General features: G+C 38.7%; 1 protein-coding gene across 1 annotated transcript; it reads right to left on the bottom strand.

Annotated features, from left to right (window-relative positions):
• Window positions 1-4,395: 4,395 nt before the first annotated feature.
• On the bottom strand, window positions 4,396-7,159 carry LOC106977284 (lithostathine-like). The gene is made up of 6 exons (XM_027072103.2): window positions 7,097-7,159; window positions 6,710-6,797; window positions 6,036-6,154; window positions 5,689-5,826; window positions 4,963-5,089; window positions 4,396-4,679 (listed from the first exon to the last, which is right to left on the bottom strand). The coding sequence occupies exons 2-6, from the start codon at window positions 6,786-6,788 to the stop codon at window positions 4,612-4,614; spliced, it is 531 nt and encodes a 176-aa protein (XP_026927904.1). The 5' UTR covers window positions 6,789-6,797; window positions 7,097-7,159; the 3' UTR covers window positions 4,396-4,611.
• Window positions 7,160-14,841: the final 7,682 nt, after the last annotated feature.

Below are 14,841 nucleotides of genomic sequence, written 5' to 3'. Positions count from 1 at the left end.
AAAGTCTAATAGCTAAAACTACAGGCAAGACCATGCAGTTAGAAAAATTTGATGATGAAACTCCATGTGAGTCATAACCATTGAACCCTCACTGCTGTTTCTGCAGAACCCCAAGCTCCATAGCCTTTGTGAATAATCTCGAATTGTTTCTTTTTGCACTACTACCTGGCTAAGGTATCCTATTGTCATGCTTTGAACATACCCCCTAACCTCCAGAGAACTATCTACCACCTTTAGATATCTGCCACGTTTGCCTCTATGATGGGAGCTGTGACTCTGCTCTCACCATGAACCATATCAAGGGGACATTCTTCAACACACGGGAAGCATTCTCACTCTGAGTAGCCAAGAGAAGACAAAACCACAAATGACTCACAGTTTCTGATGGTATAAGGAGCCCTTGAGTCCTAGCTCTCTCTGTCTTACTTCTGTGTCCAGCATTCTGTATATATATTCCTGGCGTTCTATTAGTTAGGGACTAATAGAATACTGAATAGAACTACCCAATCCTGAATCTTCCGCTATTTAGATTCTGTCCATTTTCACTTGAAAGATTTGTTTCTTCTGTTCCCAGGGATGTATAGCAGACATCTCATCTTAGAGGATGTAGGAATAAACTTGTTTTCCCCCCTTTCCCTAATGTCTTTTTTCTAACCCTCTCTGGGGAAGCAGCCAGATCATTCTTATTTATTATCTTCCCAGTACTATACTCTCTGCTAGGCCACCTCTCCCCCTAGTGGTACTTCATTTAATTCTCCTATAGTTAGCTAAAAGCCTATGCTTCAGACTCGCATTCAAAATGTTGACTGCTATTTACAATATGAAGTATATTTTATATTCCAATGCTTTTCACACACACACACACACACACACACACACACACATGTAACTAGAATCAAAATTTCAAACAGTATTAAACATTTTTGTGCAATATCCTGCAGAATTTTCTATATTACTCTCCTCTCTTTTAAGAAAATATATTTGTATTACCCACTAAATTGATTTAATGACTTCGAATGACTAAGTTGGAATCCCTGCTTTGAAAAAACAGTGCTTTTGACTATTATTAAAACTGAATTCAACTTATGATCTATTAATAGGTATTTCTCCCAAATATAGATACACAAACAGGCACACAGAAACGTGTGACCAAATAAATGCCTGATGAGCTGACAACCCTATGACTTTATTTTCATACATTTGCATACAAATACTTGGAAAAGCCATGCAGTAAAGAAACCTACTTAACTCTGTATACTTTAGAACTTCCTAAGGAGTATTTCCAAAATGTATACACACAACAAAATTGTTGTCTATGAGTAGCTCACGAAATGAGTATTGCAAGGAAAGCAATTTTAGAGAATTCTTTTTTAGACATGTGGGAGAAATCTATAAATAAATCCATGTGTTAAATATACACATAAATTGCAGAGATCTACATGGTTGATGTGCTACGGTACCCTGGAGGTGCACTTAAAAAACCACTTAAGAAGAATGGACAAAGGTGGTTTGGTGGTAGGAGGTTTGGAGGTGGAAAGGGAAGAACTCTGTTAAAACTCAAGGGATGAGGGGCGCCTGGGTGGCTCAGTCGGTTGAGCGTCCGACTTCGGCTCAGGTCCTGATCTCACAGTCTGTGAGTTCAAGCCCCGCGCCGGGCTCTGTGCTGATAGCTCAGAGCCTGGAGCCTGCTTCAGATTCTGTGTCTCCCTCTCTCTCTGACCCTCCTCCATTCATGCTCTGTCTCTCTCTGTCTCAAAAATGAATAAACATTAAAAAAATTAAAAAATAAATTACAAAAAAACCCTAAAGGGATGAATCACCAAGTTACATTCAGAGATATTAGGAAATAGGGTGCCTCAGTTCACCTAACTCTTATCCAGATGTTCTTTGTAGGTGCTATTTCTATCAAATTGTTTTGCCTCCTGAACTCTAGATGAGAGTAAAGTCCATGACAGAAACACCATCAAGAGGCCCAGGAGCCTGTGGTGATGTGCTGTTCCAAATGGGAAGGTTCTGTCCAATTCATTGGCTTACAATGACTGGCAGAAATCCACATCATGACAGATTATTCACAGTCCTCAAAACAAACAGGAATTGGGTAAATACAATGACAGCAGTAAGTACAATAGCCAGCTGACAACTACTGAAAGTCTGGAGGACAGTCCAAGAACAGAGGCAGGTATGGTACCTGTGGCAATATGTGAGTACCCAAAGAATAAGATTCAATCAGAAAACAGGCCAAGGTCAGAACAAAACAATGAGACAATTAAGTCATGTCTATTGCAGCAAACTTCTGTTGGAGTGCCTTCCTGCCCCCCTTCACTAAAAACTGGGTCACATCCACAGATCCTACTTAAAAGGTGAGTTTGGCTCCCATAGTAATAGTACATGACTCAAATTCTTTCCCTCAGCTGACTAGACTGAGGTGAATACCCAGTCTTAGCTGGAATAATCAGATATTCTCCTGAAAACAAATTTGTTTACTGAAAATGTACTTAAAGTTTTGAATCCCTGGAGTGAAAAGTTTGGTAGAATGAGTTAGCCATGTCACCTTGAGTTATCCCAAGGGCAAGGAAACTGATTGGCTAAAAGAAATCGCACCCAGTGAAATAAAATAGAGAAAAGGAAGAAGAAATTAACCTCATTTCCTAACTTTATTTTTCCTTTTCCTAGTCCTTCAGCTATCTTCCCTAATCTTGGTGCACTGAGATAAATCCACATACTTCCCAAAACCTCCCCCTTTGCTTGAGTGAGTTAGAATGCATGTCAGCAGCTTATATCCAAATAGTCTACACTGAGTCAGCCTAACAGAAGCCTATGTGTGTCTCAGGCAAGGCACTTACAAGCTGTCAGCAACCCAGCTGGACTCTGAAAGAAGTAATTATGGGGAATCCAGATATTGGATATAACAAAAAGTTTTTTGCATACATGTTAGGCATCCAGGGCTCCAACACAAATTGGAGAAGCCACACCTTCTTCCCTGGTGTAGGAGTAATTTTTAGTGAGAGAAAATAAGAGATTATTTATTACTATTTATTATTATTATCATTGTTGTTGTTATTATTAGGAGAGAGAAGCATTTTTATCAACTGCATTGGAACTACCCAGAGGGCATTATATTATGGAAGGTTCAGTGGGGGAGAACAGATAGAGAGAGAAGAGATAAAAACTGCCTGCCTACCTTTGTTCTAGACTTCTAGATACAAAAGTTCATAAGAGTTCACTAGAGGAAATAAATTTATGATTATTCAGGATATAAATGGTTATGAATACAGACTATGAGTTTAGCAACTGTGATTAGTATTTTAGGAACTCAAGCATGGCTCTAGGTGTAGTAGACAATATTGACTGACTTGAAAAAAGCCATTATTTTTAAATTCTGTAAAAAAAAATCTGATCTTGGGGGTGCCTACGTGGCTCAGTCAGCTTCCGATTTAGGCTCACATCATGATCTGGTGGTTCATGAGCTCAAGCCTTGCACTGGGCTCTGTGCTGACAGCTCAGATCTCGAAGCCTGGAGCCTGCTTGGGATTCTGTGTCTCCCTCTCTCTCTGCCCCTCCCCTGCTCGCATGCTGTCTCTCTCTCCCTCAAAGTAAATAAACATTTAAAAAAAAATCAGGACCACCTGGGTGGCTCAGTCAGTAAAGTGTCCAACTTTGGCTGAGGTTATGATCTCACAGCTCGTGGGTTTGAGCCCTGCATCGGGCTCTATGCTGACAGCTCAGAGCCTAGAGGCTGCTTCAGATTCTGTGTCTCCCTCTCTGCCTCTCTCTCCTCTACTTGTGTTCTATCTCTCTGTCCCTCAAAAATAAATAAAAATGTTTAAAAAAATTTTTTTTGAATCTGATTTTGTATGTAAGGCAATTAAGTCCAGTCCCAGGAGATGAATCCCAATTGGCCACCACAAGTTATCGCAATTTCAAATATTTTTCTGGTGGTTAGTTTAAGAATAGAACTGTTTTAAGGAGGAGAGTGACAACTTCTAATGCTCTACCTGTAAGCACTATAATCAGAAACCCATTCATTTTTCAATGTATTTTATAAAAGTCAGGGTCCAAGGAAGGTTGCAAATTAAAGAAAAAAATATCAATGATAGCAAATGATTACAGATGTGCTCTTCTAAGATCTTCAGATACCACTAAGGCTGTTAGTATTACAAAGAGGAGGAATGTGTAATAGAATGTGTAGGTGAGTAATGTCTTTTTCTATGAACAACACAAAGGTACATGAACAGGGACTATATACTGATCATAAACACACTGGTGGTGATGTACATTTAAGCATTTTCCCTGGGGGAATAAATAACATTGGATAGAGGCAAGACCTAGAACTCCTCCCATACCCATTGTTCTTCATATTTTTGCTATGAGATAGGAGCACAAAAGCACACAACATGGAATGAAGTATTTATTATTGCTCTCTGCAATCTCAGACCATGTAATACACAAAAAGAACATAAAGTTAAATGAATAGGGAGGAGAAATGATCAGAAGGAAGGGTCAGGTTAGATGGTAGGGGGAGACTATTCCTTTCCAGGGTAGGTTTTCACACTTGGTCATATGTCCATGATGAGCTGCCTGCAAACTCAGGCTCCTGACGTCCCACCAGACCTAGTCCTTGAACTTGCAGATATAAGGTAGCATCGCACCACAGTTATAATCTCTCCATTTCAGATATCCTAGAGAGACAGAGGAGCTCAGGTAGATGTGGCTGGTGGAGCTCATGAACCCAAGGTACAGGCAGCCCAGATTCTGGCGTAGGATTCACAGCCTCTCCCTCATCCTCAGCAGTGTCCTACTCCAGGGGAATGGGACTCAAAGAAAGGAGAGATGAGAAGGGGTGGGAGAAGATAAACCAACCCTACATTTTCTTGCTCAAGGGGATTCTCTGACAGTCACACTGAGAAATAGGGAAAAAGAGGATGGAGAGGTCTGGCAGAAAGGAGCTCCTCTGTTGCTTACCTGTGCTTGCTGACAGACTCCCACAGTAGCCGGGGTTTGGGTTAGTGGAGGGGTGTCTCTCCCAGGCAAGGTAATTCAGCACATCCGTGCTACTCCACTCCCATCCACCTGCATTGGGCTCATAGCCCTAGAGAGGATGGAGTCTAGTGAGGTTGAATGGCCATTAAAGGGCTCCTTGCAGGAACCCCTCCCCAGCATCATGGAATTTGGTCTGCTCCTCTAGATGCTGCCTGGGAGCCAAAGCTCTCCTCTGGGAGACTCCTCCTACCTCCTTGCTCTTATTGACAAATCCTGAAGCCCATAAACACAAAGACCAATAGACCCATTCAGAGTAACCTCTCACTGACTGAACAGAAACGAGTGATGCATATGTGATTAGCTTCTGAACCTCAAAGACAGTGTCTGTTCCATAGAGCAAAAATGGATCCTCTCTTCATTTAGGAATCACTCTGCACAATATGTGTAGACTCTGTGAAGCTCAGAGAACTGAATTACATGGCCTCACGTGCAAATTAAGAAGCAGATTAACTTCAGCAGAGGCAAGAGACTTCCACAGAACTCAGCTGTTCAGCTGGCCACAAGGTCCTCCCTTTTCTCCTAATATCCTCCTGGATCTCTGAGCTCCAAGGCTCTCTAGGGCATTTACTGGGCAGACACAGGGGACAGGGAGTGGGCTCGGGTGGCGATAGCAGCTTGAGAGGTTATAGAGAGAAGATGTATTCATACCTCTGTGGGATCATGGAGCCCCATCCAGATGTTTGAGTAAGTGTTCGCACTGTTCTGTACTAGGGAGGCCACAAAGGATGCCTCAGCCCCACTGAGCACAGACACAAGGTGTCCCGAGGGTCTCTTCTGGCAGGCCATCTGTGTGGGGAAGGGAGAGACTCAGGGGAGGCCTGAGACATCACTGGGAGACGGGCAGTGCAGAGGTAGGGGCGAAGAGGTATGTATGCAAAAGATGAGGATGCTCACCGTCACCCCCAAGGAACTCTGGGGAATGGAATCCCCCCCCCACCGCCAGGTCTCTAGTGTACTTGCCCTTAAAACCCTGACCTGCAAATCCAAGTACTCACATCTGCATTCATCCAGGATTTTGGTGTCATAAACAAGGCATAGCAGTGGGAGGCATAGGCCTTGGAGCCTTTGGGACACGTGATCCGTGGAGTGGGCACTTCCTTTGGCGAGTCTTCACCTAGGATGGAAGGACACAAAAGAGAGAGAAGAGGTGAATAGGAGACTGGGGATCAGGGTGGGAGGTGACCTAGAGGAACGTCTATGGGGTCGGTGCTTGGGGAAGTGATGCCAAAGTCCTGACTGCCTCTCACCACTGCCAACACTTTCAGGATTTCTTGTTCTTGAACCAGCCCCACTAAATGAGGAAACCTCTCCTTTCTTTTCATCTTTCCCATTCACAGTCCAACCCTTCCCTGCTCTAGGATACACATTCTTGCCCTGGGTCCTCATTTTCCTTCCCCTTATTTTATTTCTGTCCCTTCACACTTTCCTCTTTTGCCTACCAACATAAATGAGAGTGCACTGACAAGAAGCAAAGGACCTCCTTGCAGTGCTAGTGGACCACTGTGATGCCTGCCACCCCTGGTTACCCTGAAGGATGGTGTGGTGATGGAGGAGTTACAGGCCATTTCATGGTGTGGGGATATATGTCACCAGTACCACGAGAGTCTTCCTTCTCCTCTTGGCCCTGAGCATTCGCAAGGACCCAGTGTCAGAGGCAGAGAAATCTCACCTTGGACCTGAGACAGCAACATCAGGCAGGAGAACAGCATCCAGGACACGCTGGGGAGGTCCGTGTGAGGCCGCATCATGTCTGTGACCTGAGGAAGCAATCAGATTTCACTAAGAGAAGTGTGATCAGAGAGAGGACATATAGAGATCCTTGTCTTTCCTTTGTTAGTCCCCTAGGAATAAGTTCATCTTAGTGACATCCATCCCCTTGTATAGCTCTGGAAAGAACTAGAAAATCTGTACATGCTCCTATGCCATGAGACCTCCCAAGCCTGCCTGTGCTGAGTCTCAGAGCTCCTGTATCTGACAGAGATCCTCCTGTATCTTCCCCCAAATATGTACAGTATAGCTCTTGCCATGGTCTCATCTTCTGTCAGCTTCCACTCACCTGTCTTGCAGGGATTTGCAGTGGTTTGTCATGTCAGAGAAGACTGTGCTTTTATAAGAAAATTAGAAGGAGGGGCACTCAAATGAATAACCGGAATGTGGAACCAGAACAAGGGTCATGGGGAAGGGCCTGTATTCCAGGAGATTCCCGCCATGGGGAGAAGTGTCTTCCCAGCAAAGCCTGGGAATTGCCACAGATGTTGCCTCTTTCCTGTTAACAGGCCAGCACTTTCCCCAAGAACAGGTGAAGTTTGAACTTTCCCTGTCCTTTGCCAAATACTTTGTTCTGAAAAACTTAAGGCAAGGGAGGTAGCCCTACGGCAGAAATACTGATGTACACAGCTTAGAAAATATAGTAGCACTGGATAGTTATGGAAAATGTCCAGAGTGTATTTGATTAATCAGTCAAAAATTCATTCCTGTAAGCATATATATGAATTTTTTTAAACTTTGGCCAGTAAGAGTAAAAACTTTGTCCAGTAAAAAAAAAAAAAAAAACTAGTAAGTATAAATCGGTGGGTATAGGAATTGGAAGTGCTGGTGAGTACCAAGTATTGGGAAAAGAAAGTTGAGGGAAAAGAAAATTGAAACCAAGAACAGGAACAGGAACAAGTTCAGAGCTGCTTCCTCAATATTATAGCAAGGTGTGAAGGAAGCATGGAGCGATAGTGTCTAAGTCAGAAGGAAAGCCGGGTTCATAAGGAACAGCAGGTAGACTTGCCATCTAGCAGTCTCTGTGTAGGAAGACTGAGAAATAGTTCCTCAGTTTAGTTCTGAGTAGGTAATCTGATACATCAAAGTAGCATTTCCATTGTGAGTTGCAGACCCATGGGTGTCTTCAAGACCCTTTCAGGGGGACTGTGAAGTTGTAATTTTCATAACAATACTAAAATGGTATTTGCCTTTTTTACTGTGCTGACATTTGCATTGATGGAGCAAAGGCAATGGTGGTTAAAAGTTCTGGTGACATGGCGTTAATCAAGGCAATGGCATCATCCTGTATCCTTCGTTTCCAGGCATTTACAAGAAACAAAAAAGACATTTCACTTAAAACTATCCTTGAGGAATTTGACAGAACAGTAAATACATTTAATTTTAGTAATTACAAACCTTGCATACATTGCTCTTACTATTTTGTGTGACTAAATGGGAATCTGCGTGCTAAACTATAATGGTTGTCTTGAAGAAAAGCATTTGTAACATGGAGTTTTACTCCACGTTTTCATAGAACACAATTCTTGAAAAACGGAGTAGCAGAAAAACTTTAGTTATATGCATATGGGCACATCGTTGATATTTTTTCAAATATGATAAAAACAAGTTAGTAAATATTTTTAACATATCTGTTTTAATACATAGTATTATAAATAGTAAATCACATGAATAAAAATTCTTTGGAATCCAATAATTTTTAGAATGTAAAAGTATCCTCAGATCAGAACTATTTGAGAATTTCTGATTAACATTAAGCTATCAATTTCTAGAAAATCTGGACCCAGATTTCACGTTACAACACAGGGATACAATCTCTAGTCTAGAAACTCTACAGGACAAATGATTCCATATTCTTAAACATGGAATTTAAGAAAATAATGCAATATAACACACTTAAGTTATAAGAGATGTTCCAATCAAATATAATGTATGAACTATGTTTAAATCCTAATTTGAACAAATCGAATGGGAAAAATAATTATTAGACAGCTGACTAAAAGTGAACATTGAAAATGTTATGTGATTATATTGCTTTTAGGTGTGATTATAGAATTATAATTATATTATTTAAGTGTTCTCATCATTTAGAGATGCATAAAATACTTAACAGATGAAATAAGTCGTTCAGAATTTACTTAAAAATAATGCAGTGTGAGGGGTTTCTGGGTAACTCAGTCCATTAAGCATCTCTTGATTTCAGCTCAGGTCATGATCTCCTGATTTGTGAGTTCAAGCCCTGCATCAAGCTCTGCACTGACAGCACAGAGCCTGTTTGGGATTCTCTCTCTCCCTCTCTCTGACCCTCCCCTGCTTGCTCTCTCTCTGTTTCTCTCAAAACAAATAAATAAACTTTAAAAGATGCACAATAATCCAGTGTAATTGAAATATAGGTGAAATGAGAGCCCATGAGGTGAAGGTATCATTGCTTGGTGGTAGATACAGAGGTTCATGGTATTATTCTCTTTGGTATAAAAATTCTTTTTTTTTTTTTTAATGTTTTTATTTGGTTCTTTTTTTTTTTTTTGACAGACAGAGACAGAGTGTGAGTGGGGAGGTGCAGAGAGAGAAGGAGACACAGGATCCGAAGCAGGCTCTAGGTTCTGAGCTGTCAGCACAGAGCCCGACATGGGGCTGGAACCCATGAACTGAAAGATCATGACCTGAGCTGAAGTCACAAACTTAACTGGCTGACCCACCCAGGTGCCCCTGGTATAAAAATTCTTAACAAAGAAGGGATAGATAGTAATTCCTTAAGATGATAAAGAAACCTACAGAGATTCAAAAATAAGACAATGAAACCACTTCCTTAAAAATCAGGAGAAAAAACATTCTATGTTCCCTGATTATATTCAACAATACCATGTTAGAAAAAGTACCCTTATGGGTGCCTGGGTGGCTCAGAGCCAGTTGAAGGGCTGAACATACAACTCTCTGTTTCAGCTCAGGTCATGATCTCATGGACTGAAGCCCTGCATTGGGCTGTGCACTGACAGCACAGAGCCTGCATAGGATTCTCTCTCTCCCTCTTGATCTGCCCCTCCCCTCTGTGTGCTCTCTCTCTCTCCCTCTCAAAATAAATAAACATCAAAAAAGTACACTTGGAAAGGATAAGGAATATTTAAACATGCAGGAGAATAAGGGGAATTATTTTTTTTTTGTACATGATATATTTTCTCCATAGAAAACCCCAAAGAATCTCCAAACTGTTAGAATCAATGAGAGAATTTATCAAGCAAGAAAGAAATCAACATATAATTTCCGATGAATTGTATTCCAGTAACAGAAAAGGTATTTTTAAGAAAGATATCCTACCAAGAAATATATCCAATAAAAAGCAGTGAAGAAGACCTAAATATATGGAGAAATCTATCATGTTTATAAAGAGAAACAATCAATACCCTAAAGATGCTTTGTCTATCTGTATTGATTAATGGAGGTGCAATTATAATACTAACAGGATATTCCTGGTAATTTGATAAACTAATATAAACATAGTCAACAAATTTCTGAATAAAAACAATGAGATTAGTAATTTTGTTTGACCATACATGAGTGAGTTTGAGCTCCAATTCTGTGTCTCTCTTTCTCCCTGCCCCCCCCAAGAATAAATAAACATAAAAAAATTAAATTTGTTTGACCATACATGAGGACTTTTTACTATAAAGTATTATGTGGGAATATCAAATTTGACCAGGAATAGAAGAGAGGGCCTAAAAATATAATTATGATAAATGGACACTGTAAATATAAACAGATCATTGCTGATCAGTAACAGAGGATGGCCTAAATGATTTCAGTTAATTGGTTATCCATATGAACAAAAGTAATTAGAATCTATCTCTTAAAACACGAAAATAAAACGACAAACCCCCATTCCAAGAAAAAAAAATCAAGAGAATTGATGACTTAACTACAAAAAACCAAAAATGTAAAGTTATATAGGAGATAATTTAAAAACAATATTTTTGACTTTGGGTTTGGAATGTATTTCTTAACACAAAAGGCACACATTATTAAATATTGCTAAATATGACCACCTTAAAATAAAATACAAAATAAAAGTAAATGTATAAACACGAATGAGAAAGAATGCCTTAGACACATAATTGACACAAGTGATATCTGGAGTATGTTAATAACATTAAAAATCAACAAGAACAAGAATAATCCATTAATTAGAAAAGTGACAAAACATGAGCATGGATTTCACTAAAGAAGAAGCAAAGTAAACAATACATATATGACACTATGTCAACTTCATTAGCAATGAGTGACATTCAAATTAAATTTAAATTTAAATTATAAAAATAAATTACACAAATTAAAATAAAATAAAACATAATACACCTGCTAGATTGCCAAAAAAGAAAGTTTTATTTTCCAAAATTTTGGTGAAGATTTGAAGCAATGAGTCCTCTGTATTTTTGCTAGATGGTGGTATAAATTCATAGAAGCTCTTGGGAAAACTGGCATTGTCTTATATTCTGATTCTTAATCATTCAACTCCTAGGATTTTACAACTTTAATATGCATGCCAAGTGGTATATCCAGGAATGTTCATAGCATCCTTATTTACAATGGCAAAAAACCAAAAAACAAGCCAAATGTCCATTAACAGAGTTGGATATTTTGTGGTTTAAATAAGAAAAATAAAACATTACAGCAGTAAAAATGAGGGAATCACAGTTACAAGCATCAGTAAGGTTAATATCAAAGATATAATATTGATGAAAAATATCAAAATATAATATAGAAGATTATATAATGTATAATTTCATTTTTTTAAAGGCCCAAAACAAAATAAGACAATAATATATCATTTAGGTATATGTATATACGTAATAAAGTTATACTAAGTAGGGGAATGGTAAATTCGTAATTCCAAACTGTTACATCTAAATCAAGGGAGAAAAAAATTAGTAGAATATGGATACAGGAAGATTAAAATATATTAGTAGTTATATATATTTTAAATTAGTAGGTATATATATTTATATATTTTACATGTACTTGAACTTTTAAAAAAATATTTTTAATCATATACATGTCATACATATTGTCTTCTACACATAAAATATATGATAATAGAAATTAAAGAAAAAATACTTAATATTAATTGAACTAAGTAATGTAGGGAGACTAGAAATAATTTCAAATGGCCTTTAAATTATTGGAGTTAGCTCAGAGAAATCAATCTAAAACAACTGTTGAACTTCAGATAAAGGTTCATGAAGATACTGGCCAGTCTACATTCATTTGAAGGCTTCACTAGGGTTGAAATATCCACTTCCAAGATGACTCCACTAACATGCTAAATTTGTCCTGGCCATTGGCAGGGGGGCTCATTTCCTCACCATATGGATCTTTCCATAAGGCTTTCAGAGTATCCTTTCAGCATGGTAATTGGCTTCCTCCAGCATAAGTGACCCAAGGAAGAACAAAGCAAAAACTTCAATGCCATTTAAAACAGCTTCAGGCATTGCACATGGTCATTTCTGCACTATCTTATTGGTTCAGTGGGTCACCCCTCTCCAATATGGTATGGAATTACACAAGAGCATAAATACTAGGAATCAGGATTCATTGGGCGCTACCTTAATAGCCTGTTATCAGAGTTGGAATCCGATACTTTATCAGTCACAAGCCAAAAATCATGTGTAAGGGGCCTGGTACTTTTTTTCCCCTAGGAGACTCTTATGAATCTATGTAACATGTACAATTTGTACATGAGAGGAGGAATTTCACTCAATTCCATCCAGCAGCCTTCAAACTCCAACTAAACTTGGATGTATTACTAGTCTATTAGTCTCACTAGTAGAAGAGACTAGTAGAAGATAGAATGTTTATTTCCTATCATCTAAAGAATCTGATCCCTAGGGCCCTAGCTAACCAACATGTTCAATTATAAACTGAATTTATCATCATTCTCTTGTTTAAAATCTTTAAACTATTTCTTCATTACATACTCTTGTGATTACCTCTTACTGCATAGCAACTATCCCAAAGTTAGTGGCTTAAACAACTTACTATTTTTTCTCATGAATCTGTGAGTTAATTGGGTTTACTTATGCAGTTCTCCCTTGGGCTTTCTCATGCGGATAATAACTGGAGCTGAAGTCATATGAAGGATCATATGGAACAGACTTCAAATGTGATCACACAGATGGATGGTGATCGATGCTGACTGTTGGTCAAGAACTCAGGGCTGTTAACTAGAGTGTCAACACAGGGTCTTTTTGTGTGACTTGGACTTCTTATAGCATGGAAATTTCAGAATAGTAGGACTCATGTCACTGTTGGCTATGGATCCCAGAGGGCAAAGCAGAAGCTGTCAGTCCTCTTAGACCTAAGTTGAGTAATGCCATTATACCATTTCTACCATACTCTATAGGTCAAGCATGAGTTTATATTCCCCAGCATTAAGAACATTAAACATTCAGTAATGTTTACTGAATAAATTAATATATTAATGCATAATAATTTTTATAGTTATGGCAACTGCATTTAATTTCATAATGCTTTACTTTATGGTTTAGAATACTTTATTTCTCCCATTATTGTCTTATTTTGAGTAGATGTCTTTATATTCCCCTCCTTGGATCTGTGTTTCTCAATTTTCCAATGAGGATGTTGGACAAAGAGCCTCTGGGGGACATTCTACAATTCTATTGTTGGCTGGAATGCTGGAATATCATGAGTATGGGGCAAGAGAGCCTCTGGAAAATAGAGTTATTGTTCCCATATTAAAATATCAGATAATCTTTGGGAAGGCCATCTTCATATATTATTCCCTCAGAACAAGATTCCATCTTATTCCATTTGTGAGCAAGCTTTGTGAGAAGTACACTAGCATGAAACCAGTCTGGAAATGAAGCCATCACAGAGAATTTTCACTCTATTGTTTAGTATCAGCTATTAGAAACAACTTATTTCCAAAATGAAAACATGCATTCACTTAGCTGTCTGTGCATATTTGCATTAATATAAATAACTATCACATAGTATTTTAAGTTAAATAGTTGTATTCAAATTGCAATAATTTATTAAGTTCTGTGAGCTCAGAATCTATGAGGCTTCAGAAGAAAGAACACTTTGCTTAAAGTACTTAAAATTGCTACTGGCATATATGTGAAAAATTACCAGGGGAGAATCTGATCACTAGAAGGACACATTTTTTCACAAAGTCTTTCAAAAATTAGTAAAACTTGATGGTGCTGTTTCTAATTCTTCTTTGTTCTAGGAATTAATTTGAGTCCAGTAAAGATAGCAATTTGGGTTATGACAAAGAGCAGAATAGGGACCACAGGTCAATGCAGAAATATATTCTATGGAGGAGAGTGTTCTGAAGGTTTATTTTTAGAGACCAGTTTACTAAAAGAAAAGAAATATCAAAAGCAGAAGGAAAATAGATAATCTGAAATCCCTCAAGGTAGGTGATCTTGTGGATTAGCTAGAGTTAAGAACTTGGAGTAAAGAAAACTTTTGCTCCTTATGCCTCATGTTTCATGGTCTGAAATGAGTTTAAAGAGGAAAGCAATTTCATAAAAAAATCTACTCAAAGCACAATGAATGATATCCAAGACTTTCCTTTTTTCACACGTTCTCCCTCCTTCTTATGTTTCATAGATCAATCTTAGTTGCTTAAGAGAGATAAAGAAAACATCAATAATATTCCATTGTAATCAAAGGGAAGATCAAGAGTCAGGGCAGAAGCAATATGGAGACACCAACCAGAGGATTAGATAGAGATGGACTTCTAGGTAAGGGAGGTAAATAACCAGACACCCCAAACTAAGTTGTAGGCAGAAAAGGAACGGCATGTCTCAAAGCTGGGATTGATCTAAAACAACTGAGAATGTCAGAGAAAGAAACACTCGTAAGACAAATTCACATGGACAGTGCTCTCAGGATATGGTAAGAAGTACCAGTCCCAGCCCTCAGGAAGTACTTGGAATTAGGTGACTCAACCAGAGTAGGGAACCTTGGGTGTATGTAGTAGGGGAAAATGTGAGTTTGGGATTCCCAGCAGGA

This window comes from Acinonyx jubatus, chromosome A3 (genome assembly GCF_027475565.1).
Source record: "Acinonyx jubatus isolate Ajub_Pintada_27869175 chromosome A3, VMU_Ajub_asm_v1.0, whole genome shotgun sequence".
NCBI classification, from domain to species: Eukaryota; Metazoa; Chordata; class Mammalia; order Carnivora; family Felidae; genus Acinonyx; species Acinonyx jubatus.
Note: the sequence above shows the minus strand (reverse complement) of the source record. Positions and strands in the feature narration are given on the sequence as shown.

Coding starts and splice junctions, on each gene's coding strand:
- LOC106977284 (XM_027072103.2), bottom strand. CDS start 6,788: ATGATGCGGCCTCACACGGACCTCCCCAGCGTGTCCTGGATGCTGTTC. Junction 5,090..5,688: donor GGCTCCATGATCCCACAGAG/GTATGAATACAT, acceptor CATCCTCTCTAG/GGCTATGAGCCCAATGCAGG. Junction 4,680..4,962: donor GAGTCTGTCAGCAAGCACAG/GTAAGCAACAGA, acceptor CTGTCTCTCTAG/GATATCTGAAATGGAGAGAT.